Genomic DNA, 25,589 nt, shown 5'->3' on the forward strand with positions numbered 1-25,589 from the left:
AAACAAGAATACTACCCACACTACAAAAATTCATATTGCCACATGCCTAGTACTAGAAAACATAGGAAACACAATGGTAGGAGTACCTTTTTTATATAACTAATATTAGTAACTCTATAGCAATTCAATATCCACTGTTCCAAATGTGAGTTCCCCACTGTCTGATCTAAAGCAGAACTAAAAAAGTTTAAAGCATAAATTCCAATATCTGTTCCTACCATTGTGTACTTTGCACTCTCGGCTACAAATAAGCCACAACAAAAACTATGGCTCTATCTGCCTTGAAGGCACAGATATCGCTGCTGCAAATCAGTACAAATCAGCAAGTAAAAAATCGGTGTTTTGGGAAAACGAGAAAAAAAGAAATACATGCACTTTTAACCAAAAGTGCAGAAATAATTTTGCACTATTTTGCAGTGAAAGTGGCTAAAAGCCACCAGGAATGTAGTCTCTCTGACCGCTGCCACCCAAATGTGCCAAAAACATCGTTTAGCGCCGTTCGCCGATTGCCGGTGGCTTGCATCGCGCGCGCGGCACGGTTGCCGTTCACGCGGGTCGAGCTCCACGCCGACGCGATATCGCCGCAGCACACGCACGTGATAACGATCTTTATGGCGAGGCCATATTCCCGTTCGCTTTTGCCTACTGCGACGTTACCGCCGCACACCTTGTGCTTGAGAAACGATTAGTGCGTTCACGGGGTCCTACTGATGATAGCGTCGACTGGTGGGGCTGCAGTGCCGTCGGCGCGAGTGAGCAAATCCAACTTCCGCAAATCCGCACGCTGCAACATTGCAGTGTCACGCCGAACGCGGCCGCTGTCCGGTCACTCATAGGCGAGCTAGCTAGGCCTACTTCTGCATCGTTCGCGGCTACGACATCACTTGCGGATAGCGGCGGACGATTATCGATGGTTCTCTGAAGAAATGGAACGCATTTGAAAGTTATAAGCTGATCGCTTCTTCTTTTTTGCCGTAGTTGTGCCTCCTGGCGAACTTTTTCGGTGGATCGGTCATCGTTCCGCATTCGTCACAAACCTAAGAGACGCGCCGTCGCGTCGCCTGTGGAATGGAGCAGACGACAGGAACCTCGCGCAGCCAACCACAGCACGTGTTTCTGATCACGCGCGCTAGTGGACGAATGGGATCGCACGTTCGGACTTTTTTTCTTCGCGGATTTTAACGTCACCGGCGAGCCGACGGAGTCACTTTTGACGGGAAATTGAAGAAGAAAGGCTCCTCTTTCCAACGAGACCAAGATGGCTGCGATCGCGCGCGTAGGAAAAGGGCTACGCGCCGCGACAAAAAGGGTCGTTTTTGCGCGGAATTCAGTTCACAGGGATGTTTTAAATTTATATTGCGGGCAAAATACTCTTCCGCGAGATATGAAACTTGGTGAAATAAAGGAACAGTAGTTGTAGGTACTGAAAATGTTATTTTCAAAAAATCGATTTTTTTCGAGATTTTTTCGCCTCAAGACTTGTGTCCCCCCTTAAGAATTTTTTAATAACTTGCCAGTTTCGTCTGGTATCACCTCCATTTTTTCTAATTTTATTTTCGTAGTAATTACGCTTGGCATTTCTTAAAGTGGCTGTTAGAACATTAGAATATGTGTGGAAGCGCAATCGCAACGCATTATTGAATGGCTGGACTTTGTTTCTTACGAAGATTATCTTTTTTTAATGGGCCGCAATAAAGAATCACTAATCCAAGGCTTTCTTGGCGAGCTAAACCACCGCGTCACCGTAGTGTTACTTGTACATAAGTTAGAGCATTCGGATATTTTTGCAAAAAGATTCAAAAGCCATTTCGCAACATTGCTGTTCAAGCACGTCGGCCCAGTCGATTGCACGAATCATACCAGTGAATTTATTAGAATCAAAGAAAGTCCTGATATATTTTGCTGCTTGAGAAGGCGTTACGGAACCTATGCAAAAAAATATAGGGTAATGGTCTGTTACGGCATATTCCACTATTCCAGCTGTGCTAAGATCAGTAGGTATGCTAGACAGTACATGGTCAATTAAGGTATAAGGTCCGCCTATTTCACACCTCGTTGGAGCTGTAATTTGTGAGGAGAGACCGCAGCTAAGTACGTAAGTACTCAGAGCAACATTGACTGTCAGAGCTGATAATGTTGATGTTAATGTCACCACATATCACAATATCCTTGTTTTCATCAGTGTCATCAGTGACTGTGTTTAGTAACTGCTCAAATTCTTTGCAAAATTCGATGTAAGAGGAAGAAGGTGAACGATAAATGCATGCAATTGTGATGTTACGTTTGGTAGGCAGCTGCAGGTTATTACTCTCTACTTCTAGCCATACTGATTCACAGGCAATGACGAAAAAAAAGGTAATGACGTTTATATGACACTGAAGATTTTACTAAAATGGCCGAACCGCCACTACGATAACCTTCACAATGACAATATTCAGGAGTGTAGCCTGAAAGACCGTATAGATTCCCGTCACGAGATAACCACGTTTCAGATAAGCATACGAAAGAGAATGCACGAACAAGACTGCAAAGAAGAGCGATGAGATCATCATGATGCCTATGAATACTGCGGATGTTCCTATGTATTAAGGATAAAGGGGGTTGTTTTTCCTCAATTAGAGCTTTTGCTTCGTCAAGAGTAAAAACTAAGTCAGCCATGATGAATTAGACGTTAATGCAAGCAAGGAAGAAATTATTTGAAGATTGACAGATGATTTACACTACATATGTGTTGAACACGGCTGTTTTCAGACTTTCTGGCCTTAATGGCACAGTTATCAGTCCATAGAAATTTCCATCCTTCAGACTTTAGACTCTAGCGCCTGCGCAAAAAGCTGCTTATCAGGTGTGAGGTGATCATTAACAAAAATAGAAGTGGGCGGTTTATGTGATAGCCCTACTGCAGTTGTGAGTCTTGCTTTACGCGCTTTGGAAGCAAAGTCAGCCTTCTTTGTTCGCGAGCAGAACCGCGCGATAATGTTGGTTCCTTGTTTGGCAGGCACGCGGTGAACAATATCAATGTCACCAGCAGTGACAGGGCACCCAATCTTGTCACCCAAAGCCTGGATAATTGTTAGGCAGCTTGCTCCTTCAGTCTTTGGAATACCTTTAATTTCTACGTTATTTTGCCTGGAATACTGCTCGGGGTCAGCTACTCGTTGTGAAAGGCTTTTATTACTATCAATAAAAGACTTATTATCGTCTCTCAAGGATTTGTTTTCTTGGAGAAGGTTGTCATTTCTTGCCTTCACAGATTCGTACAATTCATTAATTAAACACACCAAGTCTGCGACTTCAGAACAGAGAATCTCAAGTTCTTTCGCTAACTCGGAATTAGTGGGCATCTCTTAGAATTACGCAGATCAACACAAAAAGCAAAGAGCAGCAGCAGTGGTGGCGGCGGAAACTTATGAGCTACGAGGAAAATTTCAGAAGCACTAACCTGCACAAATATGCAGAGAATGGTTAGAAGCGGTTCGCAAGCCGCAACCACTGCTGCCTAAGGGATGATCGCCGTTCCGGGGCAGTCGCTTATAAGGCAGGATCCCTCTGTCGGCGGCGCTGCAGAGGCGATGCAGTGATGACGGTGCTGGGGTCGGCAGCTTTACACGTGCGCGTCTTGGTAGGATCGTTGTTACACAGATGGCGCCAGGAATCAGATGCACACGAAATCTGCACAAATATGCAGAGAATGGTTAGAAGCGGTTCGCAAGCCGCAACCACTGCTGCCTAAGTGATGGCACATAAAACCCCATAATTTAAAAAAAATAAATAAAAAAAATAGGCTTCAAACCAAGTGACGTGCAGAAATCTGTGGGCATGAATATTGTTCCAGTGTACATTCAGGCAGCCTGTACCTGCAGGCTGCACGATTCATAGCAATCCCCAGTACAATCTGTGAGGCTTTTTTTTTGGTAGAATTGACCATGTTACTGAATAAAGGCTCTGAGTGTCAGCAGCCTCCGAAGTCATCTTTACTTGACAATGGCTGTACAACTTAGGATAGAGAGCCAGTGATATATACGCAGCTGCTAGGTGCTTTGCAGAATTTCCAGATACAAGGAGCCGACGCGCGAATTACCTAGCTGCGCAGTCCAAGGTGCCGACGCGCGAAATACCTAGTCGCGGGCTCGAGGAGTCGACACTCTGCGCTTATTCGCGCAGTCAGAGGTGCCGATGCACAAAATGCTTTGATGAAGGTCCGAGAAGTCAGTGCGCGATGTGCATGATCGCAGAGTCGAAGACTCCCTATGCACGAGATGTTTAGCCGCGTGTCCGAGGATTGCGTGGCGATGTGCTTCGGCACATATTCTGAAACATTTAGTGATAAATGGCTTAGACGCATGTCCGAGGATTCCGCGCATGAATCTTGGTCGCGAAGTCCGCGTCGCTGATGCTCGGAATGCTTAGCCGCGAGTCTGAAATGTCCACAGGCATAGGGATCGGCCACGCTACTGCGGTGACCCCGTAGCGCCTGTTTTGACACGTCGAGATTACGGCGAGTGGAGACATCCCGACTCGCGAGGTGCAAAGAGCCGAGCAGACGGTGCGAGCGCCGGACCAATGGCAAACAGCGCTGAAGTCATGTGGCAGGTGCAGCCAATCGCGAACTCCGGCACGACCTTCAAACATTTGCTTTTTGCGCGCTTGTTTCTGTATGGAGGAGATCGCTGAAGCGGCAAACTTGAAGACTGAAAAATGCGCTTTCCAACGAGACCAAGATGGCGGCGTTCGGTCGCGCCGTTCTGGACATATCACGGCTTGAAAAACTCTGTTCTTTCTTGATTTCAGGGGAGACGCTCCTCAGAAACCTTTCTCTTTTTTTTTTTAAATTTTAATGCTAGGCAAACGAAAATTGTACCGCTTATATAGCTTGATATCTTCATTTTAAATCTGTTTTTAGTTTTAGGATAGCTCGATGCTTTCATGTCCTAAGTGCCATGCAGAAGTGAGAAACAGTGCATGTTTGTGCAGCTACTGGACCTAGCAGTTGGCATGATATAGCAGTGCAAAATAGCTTTTCTTGTCCCTAACACCCCACTGAGTGCTAATAACCAAGATAATGCAATTCCCTTGACAGGCGACATTTTGAGAATTTCATATCTGGTGCTTCGCTTTCAGTGGCTGGTACCCAAATGTATTGAACATTTCCATTCTTAAAAATAAACTGATTGCATTAAAACCTAGATAAGTGCATTCTACACATCTTACAGATTATGCACACCAAATTTGGTCTTCACTGGACCAGAATAAGCCCATCAAATGTCATGCACAAATGCCATGTTTGGCCGAAAATATGAACCTGAGAAAAACATTTGAAAGTTATAAAAGTTCTTTACTTGTGTTGTAGCACTGAAATCTATATAAAAACACATAATGCAGGCCAGGGTATCTAGATCCAGTGCACATTAGAATTAGCCTGCACCATATGTTGTTCCCTCGCTCAGTCTTTGTGAGCACCATGCTGACCCACTTCCTGTGCTATTACTTTCTGACCCAACCCCAAGTTATCAGCCACTGCTTTTGTAGCAAAGAGGTTCACTTTCTTTGTTATGACGGTGAAGGATTTATGGTGCATCGGTTTTGGCAAACCAAGAACTGCACAAAATCGGACGAGTTGTGTCCAGCTCCAATTGCGCGCGCCGCAACCACTGCCTTGATATCCACGACGAAACTTTCTTGGAGTGGCCGAAGGGCGCGCTCCACCGTTAGCGTCGCCTGCGGGAGGTGCACGTCGCGACGAATACGTTAACGAGATAACGGACGTGGTACACGCTGCACTGTTGCAACACAACTCCAAAAACGACGCGAGTCCTTTTCGTTTTCTGGCCAACTCGCGGATAAAAAAATCTCGCAGTCCGCACACCGACATGCCGCGGCGCCCACCAATGTGTTCGCGGCGCCGATCTCGCAGATAAAGGCACCTGCCGTCTACTCGTCGCTCCTATCTTGATTGTCGAAGATTCTCAACTCTTTCTCCGATTTCCAGACGAATTCGTCAGCGCTGTGAACGAATCTTGAGCGGCCGGCTGGCTCTGAACCGTCGAAAGCGTTGCCGTCACCGAGGTTAGGCCTAGCTGCCGCGGACGTCTCCGTTGCACACCGCTTGACTTTGCGGCGAGTTCCCTTGAACTTGTGCTTCGACCGATACTTTCGAGATTGAAAATCGTGTTTCTTCATGGGATCCATCGAAACAAGGAGCAGAAAAATGCATGAAAGCCTGGGAACACGTCGAGAGAGCTGCGCGCGTCGCAGGAAGAGCAGACAAGCTGTGGCCGCATTGCGCTCTAGCAGCCAATGGCGTGGCCGGAATCGCACCACGTGATTTAAAAATCTAGCGAAAGCACTTGGTTTTGGCGGAGAAATGTTATTATTACTTCCGGGGAGATTGTGACATGGCAAAGCCGACCTCGGAGAGAAAAAGCGTAGGCCTACTGCCTTGCACAAGCCCAATGACTTGCGACACCGCGATTTGACACATCAAGCGCTGAAAAATGGGCCAGATTTGCACTTTTTCTTGCCACCTCGAGTGCTTTCACCGAGTTTATTTATAATTTCCCGATCATTTACGGCTCTGATTTCTTTATATGTGAAAGAGGAGGGATCAATCTTGCTGAAACAGTCAAACATAAAACTGACTTTTTTTAATGAAAATCGCCGTTTTTCGACTCGCGTCTCCACTTCAGCGAGATTTTTCGCTACCTTGGCTGGTAAAACGAATTCTTTAGAGCACCTCTAAGTGGTTTACAGTGACTATATTTGGTAATGAGATAGAAAAAGGATTACAGAAACCGAAAATGTGATCTTCAAAAAATCGAATATTTGGCAATTTTTCGCGATGCGTGCCCCCTGAGCTGTCGTCCACTTACTACCAACTTCGGGGTATAATGAACAGATGCCGCGTAACGCTCAGGTTCATTATAAGTGGGCTCAACTGTATGCTCGAAGTGTGTGTGAGGCAGCCATTTTGAAATGCCAATGGCGATGTAACGCAGATTTAAGGTCTTACTCGATTCTAACACATAAGCACACAATTTTTAGACACGTTTTATTGGAAAAGAAAGTGTGCATTAGATCAGAGTAAATACGGCAGGCTATTCCTCTTGGGCTTAGGGTTGGTGAGCGGCGAGGCCGTTTCAAGCACTTGCCCACCTTTCACAGGACTGCCCTGCGAAAGGCTTAGGAGCAGGACACCGGAATGAATGAATACCATAGTTCACAATGTGACACCGTTCCATTACTACATGAGACCGATTAGGTGGTGGTGTTCAGCATGGGAGTGAACATATTAGCTTGGTATCTTGTTGCAGTGAGTCAGGCTTCCTCGATTTGTCATACACCCATCAGCATGTTCTATGGGTTGCAATTTGGCTAACTGGCATTAGTGTTTGAAAGGTGTAATAAATGCCCTTTTCATTGCTTGCACTAATGTGGTGGTCGTTCCTTTGTCCCAAGCGTACATTTGAGACCCCACATTGTACCACGACCTACTGTATAAGGGGCGACCTGCGCGTGCGGGGCTGTGCCAGCGCCGCTGATTTGCTTTTGCTTGTGTTTTTTAAGTTTTCCAAACCGCCGCCGCGAACAGTTCTGCGCATGTCAGTACAGCAGTGTCAGCGCCTGCGAAACTGTCAAACAAGATGGTGTCCAGAATCTCAATGCAACCACTGCGCAGGTCTAGGCAGAACATTTTCCGCGTCAGTAGGGAGCACATCGGAAGGCGACAAATCTTAGGCCTCCCGGCACCCGCTTGCCAGCATTCCCCAGCGAAGTCTGCTCGGCCACTGTCGGCGCCATTAGACACTTGACGCGATGTTTCCGTGCGCCGCGTTGGATCACCGAAACCTCGACACAGCACACAAAGCAAACACCACCGTGCCGACACCAGTCGCACAAACGAAAAACGTGGCCTGCTCGCAGCGTCGTGCGCAAGGAAACTAATCAGCTGCCGGATTGTCTTGACATGGCTTACTAAGCTGAAACCGGAACCACTGTAGAGCCACTTTATCGAACCAGGCAGAAACGACGATGATGAGCGGGGATTTCCAGTAGCGCCACTTCGTGTGACAGCAAGGAAGCTCTGTTCAAAACAAAAATGGCATTCAGCAAGTCGAACTATGCGCCGGTCAGTCGGTGCATGATTCTCTCGATCGAGTTGGCTCAAGGAGTGTCCGAAAAATCGGACGAGAGGTTGCAACGTGTCCGAACTTTTGGCAGTTGTTATACATTAGGGTCTATGGGGAGAATGGCGGTGCCGCGAAGCTGACCGAATAATCGGGCATGTCCGAATTTTTGGAGTCCGGAAAATCTGTCGGCGACTGTATACCATAAGTTATGCATGATTATTCAACGTCTTTATTCATCATTGTTGGGCACATTGTCTTGCGATTTCTGTACAGCCATAAACACAGCTCTCTGTATCGGTAGCATCACTCTCTTCTCCTTCCATGTTGAATGCGCACGCCTGTTCTCTGGCAAACGGTTATATAGTCGGCCTCCGCGATAAACACGCGCTTGCGCCGAACGTCAAACGAACTCCGAACACGCTTACGGAGCCAATTCCGACATACGCCGGCTTTTGTTTGTGAAGCTTTTCGTTTCAAAAGCCCAACTCCAGAAAAGTGCTTAAATTGTAGTGACTATCTGTGTGATGGCACAAGAAAGCGCCCTTGGAATTTTTCAAGCTAAACTTTCGTTATCATTTGGTAAAGCGGCGTAAATAAATACGTCAATAACAGCAGAATTTTACGATAGTGGCATACACTGCAATTACAACTACTCACGTTCTGCTGCGGTCTCAACGGCACGTCACTTCAGTGAATGCGCCGAATGCAGCAAAGGAAAGCGTGGGCCCTGCAAAGCGGTACGTAGTGCGTTCATTGCGTCCGGCTCAGGACTATCGAAACCTACGGGAGAACGAAGTGGGGGCGAGCTCAGGCCTCGGCTAGTGCAGAAAGTGCGCACCAGACCATATTGGCACCACAGCCCTGACCAACATTTTAGCAAACAATGAGGGAAAAAAAAGCTCTGAGGGATTACACTATTTCAATCCTAGCAGCTGCGCAGCCGCGCATCAAAGTGGTTTCAAATTTCATTGCACTGCACAGCGAAGATACCAAACATGTATCGCATGTATCGATGCGCATTTTTCTAGCCGCACCCTGTCAATAATGTGAAATGCAGAGTTTACTGCAGCTCCTCTGCGAATTTTTACCATCATCGCAGTACTCCTTAAACAGGGCCGGAGCGTTTCGGGCGTTGCTGTGAGGGTGGGCACTGGCGGCCTCTACCGGCACGCTTGGTCCCTACTCAATGATCACTTGGTATTTCTTCAGCCGCGCGCTGCCGTAGGCGACCACGGGAGGCGCAGGTCGCTCTTTATACAGTAGGTCGTGCACGGTACATAGGTGTAAAGACACTGTTAAGGGTGCTCGTGTCTGCTACACAAAAGCTAAGATTTTGATAGTTCTGCACAATTCTTTCGACTCTGTAGGTTTTTAAAAACGGCGGTGTTAATAAGGTTACCTGCTTTCACCTTGTGTCCTAGAGCAGTGGGCACAAAAAGCCCACCAAATGAAGTTTCGAGATAATGTAGTAAGCGAGTGTTTTATTTTCAGGCTGCTTCAACTGTGGAGAGGATGGGCACATGAGTCGGGAGTGCCCGAACCCGCAACAGGAGCGGCGACCCAAGGGCTGCTTCAAGTGTGGCGAAGATGGCCACATGAGCAGGGACTGTCCCAACCCCGACGCTGGGGGAGGCCGAGGGGGTGATTCCTCCGGAGATGGTGGTGATCGGCCAAAGGGGTGCTTCAAGTGCCAGCAGGAGGGCCACATGGCAAAAGACTGCACGAATGAACCCGTGCCCCGCATGGGAGCAGACGGTGAGTGAGCATCGCTTGAGATTACAGCACTTGCTTTGGCTACTGATTTTTATGCCAACTTCACACGTGTGGACCTTGAGCGCACGCTGTGAGAGTGCAGAGCGTAGCACACGGGGCCGTGTTCTGGGTTACCTTTGCTTCTTCTGCATGATGTGGTATTCACTAGGATGGTATGAAGGCTGTTCTACCAGTTTTCCAACAGGTTACATCCACTTTGTGTGTGGTGTAAAGTTATTTGCTGAGAATACTGCTCCAGGTACCAGGAATGCCGCTTCAGTTGACAGCGACAACTGTGTAGAATGAAATTGAGAGCTACAAGTGGGTTGTACTGTGAATGCATTTGTTACCCCATTTTAATGCACTGAAACTAACGGTTGACCTTTTTGCGAAAGCAGGTTCACATTGCCCCGTGTAACTCACTTTCGTTAAAATGGCCCATGTCTTGTGCAATGTAACAAGCCTTCTGTTCCGTGATGCTGCCAGTGCGTACTTGCTGCTGTGCACTGTTTTGTCGTCTGCCCTCGTACTAAGCGCTTCGCAAAACGTTGTGCAGGCAAGCCAATGGAAGCACCTTACGTTCCGCCTTCACTTCCAACTGACGAGGACACCCTCTTCTCGAGCATCTCCACTGGCATCAACTTTGACAAGTACGACACCATTCCTGTGGAAGTGAGCGACCCTCAGTTCCGCACGCCCTTCACAAGCTTCGAGGAGATGGGCCTTACTAATCTGCTGCAGCAGAACCTGAAGCGGGCCAAGTATGTCAAGCCCACGCCTGTGCAGAAGTATGCAATCAAGATTGCTCTGGCTGGCAGAGACATGATGGCCTGCGCCCAGACTGGATCTGGAAAAACGGTGAGCCTGTGACACTGCTCTGGTTTCAGTGCCTTGGTTTGTGCTGGGGTTGCCACATCCTAAGCAGAACAAGTTTGCCACAATTCTCAAGTGTAGACACACTTGCTAGTCTAAGCTGCAACTCGAGAATATAGCCATACTCTACCATACTCGATGCTATATTTACTTGAATCGAACGCGCACTTCTTTCCCGGGAAAATGGCTCTGAAAATTGCATGGTACGATAGTCTGATGTGAAACCAAAATTGTATTGGGACGTTCGCAACAGCTTGCCGTCAGATGGAGCATCATTGCCATTGCAAAGTGACAACCATATGTTTCTGTAAAGGTTGTTGTTAGCTCATTTAGTGCTTGACTACGATCTTGAGTGGTATGTTCAGCCAACAACTTTTCGGAGATACCGATTTTAGTCAATATAACGCAAGGTTTGATTTGCCGGTCGTGTAAAAAAAACAAAAGCCAATGTAATGCTGATGAATTGAAAAAGAAATGGTACTTTTATTCAAGGAATTGCAATTTGAAAATGAGTCGAACCTCGCTATATCGAACAGCATGGTAAACTAAGGATAGTTCAATATAGTCAGAATTCGATATATAAAATCTCGTAAGAAACGAGTCAAAAGCTCCTGCAAAACAATGAATGATACAAGGGCATGGTTGGGGATCATTGTTCGGAGCACGCGTTTGGTTGCCCTGCGCGCAATTGGCCAAGGCCGCGCAGACTTCGTCAGCCACGCGAAGTCTGTGGCCCAGGCCAATCTCGTGTGGCGCCACCGATCGTGGCGCAGTAAATACTGCCTTCAAGCTTCACGCAAAGTATTTATCTATTTGACTGAAAGTACAGCAGCAGTGTAGCCTGCTTGTTGTTGGCAGCCACATGCTTAACCATGGCGCCTTCAGCATAGTCTAAAGGATCCACAAGCTATAGGCTGGTGCCCTCTATTGCGCCACAGTAGCGACGTAGAAGGGCCAATGCAGCTACCGTAAAAAACTCGCGTATGTTTTTTTTCCCTATTAGCGTCACAAATTTTCACTTCATGCTATATGCAGATCCGAACAAAAATTTCAGTAAGAAATCTGGGCTAGAAGTTTGCCTTTCGTTATTGCTGCGTGGCTATGGCTTAGCTTCCTTATTGCTGCGTGGCTACCGCTTGGTTTCGTTATTGCTGCATGACTACAGCATCGTTTCTTTATTGTTGAGTGGGCACCTTGGCAGCACACGTGAGAACTACACTTCGCGAAGTGCATCTTTTTTATTCCCCATCGAAGGACCAAGATGTCTGGACCACGAAAACAGTACTCGGCTGCTTTCAAGAGAAAGGTTATTTTAGCCGCACAGGACATCGGCAACAGTGCGGCCGGGAGGCAATTTGACATCAACAAGGGAAGCATCCACGGATGGCGTCGAAAGAAGGAAGCCCTTTTCGCATGCTGCGGAACGCGAAGGTTTCGCGGCCCAAGGATTGGGACATTCCCGGAAATCGAACTCTCCCTGACTCGCCAACAGTGAGACGCAGATGAAGCTGTGAGCGTGGAGCTTATGCAGGAAAAAGCTAAGGAGCTTGCAAGAGAAAAAGGTCTACCAAACTCCGCCTTCAAAGCGAGCGAGCACTGGATTTATTCCTACATGTGCCCTGCTGTATTTTCCTTACGCCGCCTAACTTCGATTTTGCAAAAGCTGCCCGAATCGTTCGAAGAGCTGCTTGTGGCTTTCCAGCGACATGTTATTTCGCTGCGCAAGTCCAAGAACTTCCAGCTAGGGCAAATCGGCAATACTGACCAAACGCCGGTTTATCTGGACATGCTGTCGCCCCTCACCGTGCACGCAAAGGGCTCTAAACAAGTTTGTCCGGTTCACTGGTAAGGAGAAAACGCGAGTTACCATCATGTTGTCGTGCACGGCAGACGGATGCAAGCTCCCGCCCTATGTATTCAATCGCAAGGCAGTGCCTAAAGGTGAGGAGCTGCCAAAACATGTGGTCGTGAGATGCCATGAGAAAGGCTGGATGAACGAGAATATTGTGCTCGACTGGATAAAGTCCGTCTGGTGTAGGCGGCCTGGCGCACTGTTGTCACTCCCGTCCGTCCTCCTGCTGGACACATTTCGTTGACAAATGGCTGACTCGGTGAAGAGGCTGTTGCGTGAATCCGGCACTGAACTTGTTGTTATCCCGGGTGGAATGACTTCTCAGCTGCAACATTTTGATGTTTGCGTGAACAAGCCGTTCAAAGACGCGGTTATGCAGATTCGATGCGCTCAGGTGAGCCTGCAGTGACGCGGACCGGGCGGCTGAAGCTGGCTTAGCCAGCCACGCTATGCAAGTGGATTGTGGATGCATGGGCCTGCATACCAGAAGACCTCGTGTGTCGCGCATTCAAGTGCGGCATCTCAAATGTGCTCGATGACACAGAGGATGAGTACCTATGGGAAGATCTATCCGAAGACAGTGATTGAAGTGCGCAGTGCTATTTAAATAAACGTTTTCGAGTTCTCCTAACTCGCATTATATGCGGATAAAAATTTCCCATTTCGTGTCGCAAAAATTTCGTTTCGTACTATGTGCGGATTTGTATTAAACAGGAGTTTTTACGGTACAGTCCCAGTGAAAGTCTAGAGCAGGTCAACATCAGTGCTTGGGGGATCAGCCTTGGCAGAGTCATTGTTTGGCCGCTACTTTTGCTGTGATCTCCACGCCAGTCAGTCGAAGAATTTATAAAGTCAGTAACAACTAGGACATGGCCTTTGAAAACCAAAAAATTGTGAAAAAGTTGATTTTTGGAAAACCACATTCGGGCAGTATGTCTTGTAATCTACCATTTCTGGAAATAACGTATAATTCATCACGAAACGATTGCAAATAAAGTTTATAACGAGCTGTGGCAGCCCTCGAGCGGTGAGCGAGTACTCAAAATGCTTGGTGCGAACGCCAGTTCTCCACCGCTCCCAGAGCACTGCCATTTTGTTCTTTTGTTCGAGCGTTCTTGTGCTTGCCCCCCCCCCTTGCTGGCTTGTGCCGTTTTGCAAGCTTGCTTGTCACAGCATTTCTTTTCGTGTGATCCTTGTTGGACATGTGAAGCCTCCGATGAGCCTTTTCAAGGCTTTGGCGCATCATTCGCGCATGCCACAGGTGGAACGCTCCAGCACAAGTTTCACCGATTTTCTTAGGGTAGCAGTAGGGGCCGTAGCAGAGACTGGGGCCTGCTCTCCTGGAGCAATATCTTTGCTTGTGCCAGGCTTTTCGTATGCTTTTTTTTGTTGCTGGGTGCTTGTGTCGTTGCGACGATACATTTTTTTTTCTACAAGTACTGCTCCAGGAGGGCACCGGTGATTATAACGGCGTGTGTAATGGTACGTCGGATGTACCTGCTTTGCTTCCGTTTTGCTAGCTCCACGGCTATATGAAAAGCATACGAAAAGCCTGGCAAGCTAGCAATACTAGCTAGCAAAACGGAAGCAAAGCAGGTACATTCGACGTACCATTACACACGCCGTTATAATCACCGGTGCCCTCCTGGAGCAGTACTTGTAGAAAAAAAAATGTATCGTCGCAACGACACAAGCACCCAGCAACAAAAAAAGCGCCCTGCGATTTCTTCAGCACCATTCACAACCTGCTGAGAGCCCGTACTCCTTAGCGGGGCCCTTTGAAGCCATCACCGCTTTCTTGCTGCACCAGGGACACAGCACGAGTCCGAAGAACTCTTGTACGACGAATAAATCCATGATCGCAAATTCAGTTCCGCTGTCGTGTACGTCCTGTTTCGTGTCAACACCCAGCAGCTCGAACTTTCGCTCTGTTGCAGACCGTGACTCCAGGCACGTTTTCTGGCGCTCGCTGCATGCTCGCTACTTTCTTCAGTTGTGAAGAAAACTGTCTACATGATCTGTGCCAACATGCGAGGCGTGGGCGGACGACGTGTTCAGGCTAGACATGCCGGGTTGCAGCTTGGAACTCGATCCGGTAGAATCTCCAGGCAGCAGCAGCAACTGGCAACTCCGGGAGTGACAGGCCTAGCCGCCTTCTGCCACACATTCCACGGCCACTTTCGCGAACGCTGGACACGTAGTAGCCTTGCGACGGCTACCTCCTCCAGCCATTCAGGCAGCGAAAGTCACCTTATCAAATGTCACGAAGCAAGCGGCTAAACAAACGTAAGACAGTGGTGCGATGAAACCGGAGATAAATGCTTTTCTTCTTTTTATGGCAGTCTAGGTATAGCAATGATTGGTTATAACGATAGAATTGTTCACTCTTCTTGATATCGTTATAAGTGGACTACACTGTACTAGAGGGAACGATGCTGCAGCTGTTGTCTTTGGGAATGATGAAGTACATGGATTTGTCTGATCTTCGTGCTTGTGAATTCACATGTTCTTGTGGCTTTGTATATTACGCTTTTTATGCCTTCATTGTTATAAATTTTGGAGCAATTTATACACTTCGAAGTGCAGAAGCCGCTGTGAACACGAGCAATCGCTCCTAATTGAAATGAGCTTGTCGAGGTGACCAAATCGAAACACGCCAAGAGTCTCAAGGTACTGGCATGTCTGCAATAAATTCATAAGGGCGATTCACATCGCTCGTCGACGCATGTGTCCGTGGCGTAATGGTTTCAATATCGGGCTTCTGTGCTAGAGGTCCTGTGTGCGAATCCTGCTGTCGGACAATTTTAATAATGTTCATTTATTTATTATGCAGTGTATTGTTGAAAATAACGAGTTCACAAAGTCAAAAGGCTGTTTGAAGCTCGAAGGACGAAGTTTAGGCAAATCCATGTACTTCCCTTAATTGCTGGTACAACCGTTCCCATTGCAGTTCCTGTAGATACTAGTGCCAGAGTTTCCTCTAGTAATTATTGTATGAAACTCAATGGTTGGGGCTACGCTCACCGCTGCTGATAGCTTGCCACAGATGTCGTTGCTAGGCCTTGTCCGGCTCACTTCAAATCTGCAGCAAACGGCGCTTCGACACTCCCGAGGAGCGTTTTTTGCCATTGTTTCCGCTTTACCCTCTTCTTGCAATAATTTCACATGAAGAAAACAGGCTTATATTCGTGCAGGGTGTCTACTAACCGGGAAAACCGGGAATTTGAATAGTCTGGAAATAACTCAGGGAATTTGTGCTTCTATCAGGGAAAATTAACTGTAACTTCATTAAAAGGGAACGAAAGTCGTGTTAATGCTGACTCCAGTAACAGGAATTGCAACGAATCGTCATTGACGCCGTGTCGCCGGCACGAGGTATTGCCAGAGTAGTCAACGACCGATTTTCCAGACGCCCAATTTATTGGACATGCCCGATAATTCGCACGGCTTTGTGGCACCACCACGTACTCCATATAGTCAGTGTATATTGCCCTGACTGCAGGCCTGAAATGGCAATAATCAAAGCCACCACTGCCGCCATTTTATCTCGCCGCCTCGAACCACGCAGATCCGCTGGCGGCCGTAGCCACCACCGCGGCAACGTTAGGTCTAGCTGCTTCTATGTTCGTTATTAAGCTTCTTGCCGTGCAGTGCGGTGTCTTTTCATTGAAAGAATTCGCCGCTGTCAGCAATGGCACCGACTCCGCCTTTATAATCCTCGCGAATAGCTTACAGCGCGTTGCGTATTGACAGTGTCCGAAAGTTAGCTTCGCCTCAGTACAGCAATGTTACGCGGTGAAGCATAACATGCGTAGGAAGGGGCAATTGTCACAGGACACAGTATGCATACACACGCGCACCCCCGTCTCCTGCCACAGTACGAGCACCGATATGCCTAATAAGTGTACTGGCAGGCCTTAAGAGCTTTTTCGGACGTGTCTGTGGCAATTTTAGCCCTTAAGGGCAGATAAGACATGCATTCCTTTTTTTTCGGACTGCCCGATTTTTCGGATGTTTTTGCGGCCCCTAGGGAGTCCGGAAAATGGGACGTCGACTGTACAACTGACGAAGAGGATACTTCAAATGATACAGGGAGTGAACACATGGCAGAAGGAGGATGAGAACAGGAAGGACCGACGTACTGAGGAATTAACAGGAAAGGAAGCGTGCCGCCGCCTCTTTGAAGGCGCTTGAGCTCAAAAAGGAAAGCGTTGGCTGATGCCGAGATGCAGGTGTCCCTTATCCAAACCAAAATAAGCTCTTCAAAGCAGTGAAACCCAGCACTGAGATGTTGTGTACGGGCTGAGAGTATGTCAGGGCAGCTGAGGTTGACTTCCCAGCTGCTGAGAGAGAATCTCAGTTGTGCCAAAGTTCAGGCTTCATACCGATGAGCTTGCTATCAGTTGATAGAAATAGCTCATATTCAAAAATATTTACTTATGTATGCATCTCCTTACAATTCGTATTTGAATATGTTCGACCCAATTTGCAATGTATTTTATCATTTCTTTCGCTGTGCATTTTACTAACACCTTCCTTCTGTTTTTTTTTTTAAATAAAGTAGATATTACTCCTTACTATTCAAACTAGATCAAGTCATTTTTTTGTTTCAACATGCATACTACAGCATCGGGCAACATGGTGTCAGCATGTCTTGACATAAAACAGAGTTCACGCTCATTCATAGAATTTCGCAAAGGCTATCAGGGAAAACCTGGAAAACTCGGGCAACTTGGAAATGTGAACTTGGTAGACACCCTGTCGTGGCGCCACCAGCTGCAATGTGAGCATGGCCAAGCTGCGGTTCGCTGTCCGTCGTCGGTAGCCATGCACTGCAGCTAAGCATGACTTGTTTTAAGAGTGATGAACTGCACAAACAAATCTTTGGCTTAATAAAGCTCGCATTAAGCCCTCTGCACTTTCTTTTCTTGCCGGAATATTTTGTCGCCGCCATATTGAATTTTTTGCCATTTTGGGATAGCGCCCCCACCCCCCACACCACCTTGCTGGTAATTTCGACTTGCTTGAGGGGGGGGCACTTGCTTGGAATTTTACAGTACTAGACTCTAACGTGCACACAATTTTTTAACCCATTTTATCGGGAAAGAAGTGCGCGTTAGATTAGAGCAAGTACAGTAGTCAGTGTTGGCACTGTTTCGGATGCCACTGCACGCACCACCTGTTGAGCCGATGGTGCGAGATGTGCTGCAGCTACCTCTGAAAGCAGCAGCAGCAGTCAACGAAGACATGGCGAATGACTGGCTGTCTGATAAGATGGTTGAGTTTGAGTACGACAGATATTGCTGAGCAAGACCCACTCGCTGAAAGGCTACAAATGTGTTGGGGGAAAAAAATTGGCGAAGTGCGCATGACAGTATTACTATTACGGTTGTGACAGGCTCCTTCATTTCTTCATAGGAAAGTCAAAGAAGCAGAGGTGCTTTTTGCTCTATGTGCCTGTTTAGTACAAGCACAATAAAAAAGCCTGGATGATTTGGGTGCTATTCGGTGAGTGGCAGAAGGAGTTTGATGAGCTGAAAGCCATCGGTTATTTTTTTTTTTTGCCACCCAGTGCCACTGCAAGGCTACAACCTCTCAACATGGGCACAATTCAATTACTGTTGCTGCAACCTCAACCATCAAGTCAAGATTCTAAAGGCCGACTTGTGGATTGCACTTCAGGTGCTCGAAAGATGGATGGATGTGACACGCGAAATAGGGCAGAACATTTTCAGAAAGACTAGTTTTGTCTGTATTGGCTTCACCCACACTAACGCTGTCGTTCCCGATTCCTGATCACTGAGAAGCATGGGAGCAAGCCGTAGATGCTAGGCTTGTGAGGGACACAGATGATCTCGACAACTTGCTGCCGATGATGCTGTATGGTTAACCAAAGAACTTGACGATGATGCAATTGTCTGTGAAGTGTTACCCAAGGCTTACCCTGAGGAGACCTCCTTCGATGAGGACAGTGATGTTCTGCAACGATGAATGGCTACGTTGCCACTTTGGAGGACCTTGCATATTCTGGGGGACTGCCAGAAAAGTATGCGACTAATTTGAAAAACTTGTAGAAAGCCATCAAATGCATTACTACTGGGCATAAGCAAGCAGCTGTCTCCCCTTTTTTGGACGTGTGGCAAGGCACCTGAAAGCTTTTTCTTTTTTGTCAGCTCTTTCGAACTTCAAATTGTTACAAGGACTCATTTTGTCCTGTAGTCAGTTTTTTCCTTAGATGTTAAATTCAATATCTAATTAAAGTAAAAAAAGAGCATATCTACATTGTATGCCATGGTAAAAAAAATGATTAAGGGCAAATAATTAATTTCCTGCACCTTGAAAAAGCTGTAAATTAATATTATACGCCACCTTGTACCTGCTACCTTTTAAGCATTGCTATTGTAGCTGTCGATCATCACACAGCCAGTCGGTGTGAACACAGCACAGTGCACGGCGCAAAGGGTCAGAGGTTTACAATTAAAATTTAGATTTTTGTGTGGTTGATGACTGCACAATCGATTTTCAAAATTAGTACCACCAATGTTGCATTTTACGGGCAGGAACATTGTGCGAACAACAAGGTACCGAAGAGGATTCTAATACTAATAATGTTTGAGCCTTTTGCCCTGACAGGGCTTTAGAGACGTTGTAATGGAGAAAATGTATGAACGAGAGACTTATCAGCTGGTCTCTACTGTATTTTTTGCCTGTAAGCTGGTTGGAACCGCTTGTCAATTGCAATTCATTAGAAGCCAACAGACACCGACACCACGGACAACATAGGGGAAATTACTTGTGCTTAACCCTTTGAGGGTAGATTTTTTTTTTGCCATATGCAACCGCCTAGAGTCGATTTTTTTTATTGCAGATTCCAATTCTTCTAGGGGCTTGTTTCGAAAAAAAATTTACCATAATTTTTTTAAGGTGACCGTAAAGTGAGAAAAAAATATTTTGCATTGGTATACAGGCACTCTTCATTCATGAGTAACAATAAAAAAAGGAAATAAACTTATCCGAATTAAAAATTCGATGCATTTTTGTGCGCAAAGTTCAAGGCTTTGAAAATCCGCACACGAGAATATTTCGCAAGCCTGAAATGTTCCTGCTCTTACACTAATAGGTATGTCCATAGCGTAATCGAACTGCATAGGTGCCAGGGTGTCTACCAACCGGGAAAACCGGGAATTCTCGGGGATTTTGAGTAGTCTGGAAAAAGTCGGGGAAAACTCGGGGGAATTTGGGCCTTACGAGCTGTTGAGAGAGAATCTCAATTGTGACAGAGTTCGGGCCTAATACCACTGAGCTTGCTATCAGTTGATAGAAATAGGCCATATTCGACAATATTTGCTTCTATATCCATCTCTTTTTATTCGTATTTGAGAATGTCAGACTCCATTTGCAATCTTCTTTGAAGACATTTTATTTGCTGGCATTTTACTAACCCCCCTTCTATTAGATCTCTTTTTGAATAACATGAACACTACTCCTTAGTATTCAAATTAGATTAAGTCGTTTTTTTTTTAAATTTTTTTCTATAGATTACTAGAGAGTGACAGCATCGGGTGATATGGTTTCAGCCCGTCTTGACATAAAACATAGTTCTGCATCACTCAGGGAAATTTTCAATGGCACTCAGGGAAAACCTGGAAAACTCAGGGAATTTGGAATTGTCAACTTGGTAGACACCCTGGGTGCGCGCACTCGAGAAAACTGTTTGGTTGTGTGCCCATCAAAAAAAGCAACACGTGTGACAAACTTGCGCTAATCTTCATCTTATCGCCAACCAGCGAGGGCAATTAGTTGTCGTGAGTCTTAAAAGAAAAACTGAAACGCATGCACGGTGGCATCCTTCCTATGTGCACCCCTGTGAGCACTAAATGAGTAAGGAACAAGCGGTCGCCCTTTGAGCGATTAGGAACGAGATAGCCATCAGTTTTGCAAGCGCAAAAAGCCGAAACCAAACGGCCGCGTGCACGCAAATGCACGAGCGGTAGTATATAGACGCGTGGGAGCAAAGTAGCGCTAAAACAAACCATGCAATGAAAACCGAGAGAGGGAGGCGAGCGAATTAGGAAAGTGGCGCGCTTTTTAAATGTACAGACGGTGCTGTAAATATACGGCATCGACCATTTTGGGACTTGTTCGCGGCGGTGTATTTTTAAGTCATTGACTGTCAAAGGGTTAGTAAATGAAAAAAAGAAATGATGGGGAAACGCTGCCGCTGTAGCTCAATTTGTAGAGCATTGCATGCGAACTGCGAAGGTTGTGGTATCGTTCCCCACCTGTGACAAGTTTTTTCATCCTCTTTCATTTCCATTAATTTATCGTTCCTTTATTTCATTTATCAAGCACAAGTAATTTCCCCTATGTTGTCCGTGGTGTCATTGTTTGTTGGCTTCTTACGGTATCACTAATAAAAATCGGGCCCCTCGGTTAACTCCTTCTTTTCGTTTGTCAATTGCAATGTAGTTTACAGGTTCCATGCGTTTGCGCAGGGCACAGTAAACTAGCTCTTCATCTGCCACATCTTCAGTTATTGTTTTCATGACCATGGGTATCAGCCATGTGGTCCTCAAGCACATGGCCTATGTAGTGTCGTGGCATCTGAATTAAATGGTGCTCACCCGGGCATGAATGAATTTGAATGAATAGGCTCGATGGAACTGTACACAGTCTGAATTGCTTGATTCTTCTTGTGACCGAGGTTTGACTGCATCATCTCTGCTTTGCTGAAGTGGGTGTCTGCTGGCTCTATGTGCAGGCGGCGTTCATGCTTCCCATTTTGCAAACTCTGATGAGTGACAGTGCCCTGGAGAACCCTGCGAACCAGCCTGTGCAGACTCCTCTGGCGGTGATCCTGTCTCCCACCCGCGAGTTGGCCATCCAGATTGCCCAGGATGCGCACAAGTACGCCTATGACTCGATCCTTAAGACTGTGCTCGTGTACGGGGGCACGTCTGTCCAGCACCAGCTGGCAATGCTCTCCCGTGGCTGCCACATCCTGGTGGCCACCACGGGTCGTCTCAAGGACTTTGTCGAGAAGGGCAAGGTGGGTGGCAACGGGCACTCCGTACTTCTTGCAGCCATAGGGTTTCCTGCTAAACTCACCAGAGGGACCTCCAGTCGGTTGGCTGCCACGGTAACGATGGTCATGCAGTGCAAATTTTGATACAATGAACTTCCAGGAACTGCGGCAAATCGTTTGTTATTCTGAAAGGGAGTTATAGTGGAAGCACAAAAATTAATTGCGGTGCATAAGTTAACACTGTATGGGCTGTTCATGAGAGCGCCAGTGTTGGATCCCAGCCCGTGCTGTTATTTTTTCGTACATTCTGCTGCCACTCACCATACGGTAACAGTGGCACACGCGAAAGAAACGCCGCCTACAAAACCATGAAGGAGCAAGCCCCTGTCCCCTTCTGCACAGGGTGCAATGTTTTTCTTCACATGCAATGTCTAGGTTGCCCCCCCCCTGCTTTTTTCCCCGCTTTTTTTTTTTTTTTCATCCCGCTCACTGTCCTAGGTTTTCGTTAGCCCGTGCACTGTGGGGTAATTTCTACACCGTGTAGTCTGCCCCGGCTGTCGTGAAGGACACCTTAAAATAGAAGAATCCCCGGATTTCGGAATATGAATTTGTGGCATCAAAGGCGTTAAAAGAAAGAGCGCACCTGCACAATCACTGGAAGTTGTTGCACTTGTGATGCAGTATTTTGTTTGAAGCCTGAACGATGTAGTTTAGGCACATGCATGTAGTGTACTCGTAGACAACTTTCTGTGCCATTGAAGGGAAAGGTATGGAGGGCAAAGCATCTGCATTTGTGTTACTGTGCCAAATAGTCCGTCAGCATTTGACAGTGCTTTTGAATTCTTGGAACAGACAAAATTCTTGGAGCATTTTCGAAAGTTCAGCACCCTTCGTTTTTTTCTGTTCGCTGAATTAATGCTTTGTGGTAAACTGAATTTGTTTTGTGCTGAGTTTCATGTGGCCGAGCAGCCCATGAAAACTGCTAAAATCTGCCACTGGCATGGCGTGCTTACAGTCAACGAACAGAATCTCTGATCGGGACAACTTTTTGCGGTCTTTTTCTTGATAGCCATTGACTGCATTGGACAGCGGTAGCACAAAAACTAAACAAGTGGTTCCTTCATATAAGACCAAGGTGGCTGCAATCAGAAATGTAGAAATGTAGAACCTTAAATCACTGAAGTTCCTTTTTCCACGTTCATTAGTAAACATACAACTCGCCAACATAATGTAAAGCGCTATTATAACTGAAACAGTCACTGTAGAATCCAATAGAATCCAGTAAAATGGTTGTCCTACAGTTGTGTTCTCCAGCCAAATGTCTTCATAAACATTCTGGCTGATACTGTTCTTACAATTGTTCCCATAAACAATAGGCGATTAATTTTAAATATATCTAGAACCACTCCGTCAATTTAAAATAATTTTTGAAATCAGCATAAAAAACAGTGATAATTTTTATCAAATGTAAACAAGAAATAGTTTCTAAACCCCCCCGCCCCCCTAAAGAACTTGGTGTTCCAGGATAGGCGACTATAGCTTACTTATTAGGTAACAAGCTTAATAAGTTTTTTTAACTCAGTTGTACAGCTTTTGCGACAAAGGTTGTGTAATTGTATTTCAGTGCATATGTTGCAGACAACCATATGCACTGGCATATATGCCTGTGTAATCAGATTCCCATGTTAACGAAACAATTGAAGGTCACACTGGGCTTCTGTTAACTCAGTGAAGCAGTGCACTTTCGAAAATGACATCCGCTCGTCTCCTTCCCATTTTGTTGTGCTCGTTACAGATCACATTCGAAAAGTTGCGCTTCCTGGTCTTGGATGAGGCCGACAGGATGTTGGACATGGGTTTCGAGCCCGACGTTCGCGCCCTCGTGGGGCACTCGACCATGCCACCGAGGGGCCAGCGTCGTACGCTCATGTTCTCTGCCACCTTCCCGGAGTCCATTCAGATGCTGGCGCGGGAGTTCCTGGACAACTCTGTCATGCTGTCGGTGGGCATTTTGGGCGCGGCCAACTCTGACGTCCAGCAGCAGATTTACCAGGTGACCCAGTTTGAGAAGCGACAAAAGCTTCTGGACATCCTCGCCGAGGAGGGCAGCGACCGAGTCATGGTGTTCGTGGAGAAAAAGAAGACTGCCGACTTCCTCGCTGCCTTCCTGTCCCAGAAGGGTGTCAAGACGACCAGCATCCACGGGGATCGGTATCAGCGGCAGCGCGAGGAGGCCCTGCAGGACTTCAGGCGGGGCACCTGCCCCGTCATTGTGGCCACGGCTGTGGCCGCCCGCGGTCTGGACATCAAGGATGTGCGCCACGTCATCAACTACGACTTGCCCCAGTCCATAGACGAGTATGTGCATCGCGTGGGCCGCACAGGCCGTGTGGGCAACCTGGGCAAGGCCTCGAGCTTCTACGACTCCGATGCTAACAGTGCACTAGCTGCTCCACTCATCAAGATCCTGTCCGAGGTGGGTGCTTGCTTGGCTGTTGCCTCCGTTGTGCCACCGTTTTATTGTCCTGTGCATATAAAATTATAAAATGCCTGGATAAAATTACCTTTACTGATCGTGCCGTAAAGCTCCACTTGCCACAATGTTTATTTCATTGTGCTCACTCTTGCCTACATTTTCGAGTTGCATAGATGCAAGTGGGTGTGCTTGCATCCCCCCCCCCTTTTCTTTCTGGTCAGTTCTGATATATTACAGCTGCATTAGTATATATATACGTCAAGCCTTTCACTCAACTGTGACCTCTGAGATTGTAGGAAAGTACAGCATGTTTTTATCTAGCCGTCCCATTCACGCGGGCAAGTGCATGTTAAGTAGTGGGTGTGGCCGGTTCCTCCGCACTGTGGTGCTTGAAACTGGGGGCGTTTCCTGTGTCCAGGTTTTAAGGCTCTCCAGTGCTGTTGCTGTAGCATGGAGGAGGCGAGAACAAAATTATTTTGCTCTGCTTTATATGATCCCTTACTGGTTTGGGAATTGTGGCTCAAGGTCTACTTAAGGCAAAGTGTGTGCTAGCGATTACAGTATTCACTCGAATTTAACACGCACCTTTCTTCTGATAAAACGGGTCCGAAAATTGCATGAGCCTTAGAATAGAGTACGACCCTAAATCCGTATTACCATATTGCCATCGGCATTCGAAAAATGGCTGCGTCGTACGCGCTTCTAGCCTAGCTGCCGTATCTTCCTGCATGTGCATACTTTGATGTTGTACGTGTAACCAGGCGCTGGTGTAACCTAGTCTACTGCCCGTCTTCCCGTTTTCTGCGTTTGTTCAATCACCATGGAAGTGCCGAATGCAAAGACACGCCAAGTCCACCATAATGCCACATTTAAAAGGAAAGTTAAGGGGAGATGTGGGTCTTAAAACCAATTTTGTTAATTTTAGTGTGAACGGGATGATATTTAACAGTATTGTTCAGTTCTTTCTGCTGATTGCAAATATATAATTAGATTTTGTATATCTTCATTAGAACAAATGATGCAAAGTTTTTAATACAGAAATTCAATCAATTTCTTACGGGACTTTTCAAAAACTTAATTTTGTCAAAAGGAAAAACAAAGTATATGGCCAGAACGCCAGAGAGTAGCTCTAGCCGGTGATGCTATTTTTATTGTTCTCAGTGCAATTATAATGCAAAAATAACAGATGTAAACATAATTCAAATATTTCTGCTAATTTTCGTTTGTATTTAGTGGCAATTAAAATTTAGCCGGCAGCTTTAGAAATAAATAAATAGCATCACCGGCTAGATCCATTCGACACAAATATATTGATACCAAACATTTTGCTGGTACTTCGAAAGAACATATGAAGATCCCCCGTAAGGCAGTGTGCGGTGTCCAAAAAAATGAAGCTGAGAAAAATGAGTTTGAACTTTCAGTTCACTGTAACTTTTAATGGGCTAACAATATGGCAATATTAATTGCACCACCATGTAGCCCTGT

The 25,589-nt window shown here is 46.5% G+C and overlaps 1 protein-coding gene across 3 annotated transcripts in view; it reads left to right on the top strand.

Annotated features, from left to right (window-relative positions):
* Positions 1–25,589, top strand: part of LOC126518329 (ATP-dependent RNA helicase vasa-like) — a 95,145-nt gene that overhangs the window by 52,025 nt on the left and 17,531 nt on the right. For all 3 annotated transcript variants that reach the window (XM_055064310.2, XM_050168172.3, XM_050168173.3), the window contains 4 exons: positions 9,618–9,881; positions 10,435–10,736; positions 21,365–21,652; positions 23,424–24,104. In XM_055064310.2, the coding sequence (XP_054920285.2) occupies positions 9,618–9,881; positions 10,435–10,736; positions 21,365–21,652; positions 23,424–24,104 (1,535 nt within the window). The remainder of the gene's footprint in view (positions 1–9,617; positions 9,882–10,434; positions 10,737–21,364; positions 21,653–23,423; positions 24,105–25,589) is intronic.

Source organism: Dermacentor andersoni, chromosome 11, assembly GCF_023375885.2.
Source record: "Dermacentor andersoni chromosome 11, qqDerAnde1_hic_scaffold, whole genome shotgun sequence".
In the NCBI taxonomy this organism is placed as follows: Eukaryota; Metazoa; Arthropoda; class Arachnida; order Ixodida; family Ixodidae; genus Dermacentor; species Dermacentor andersoni.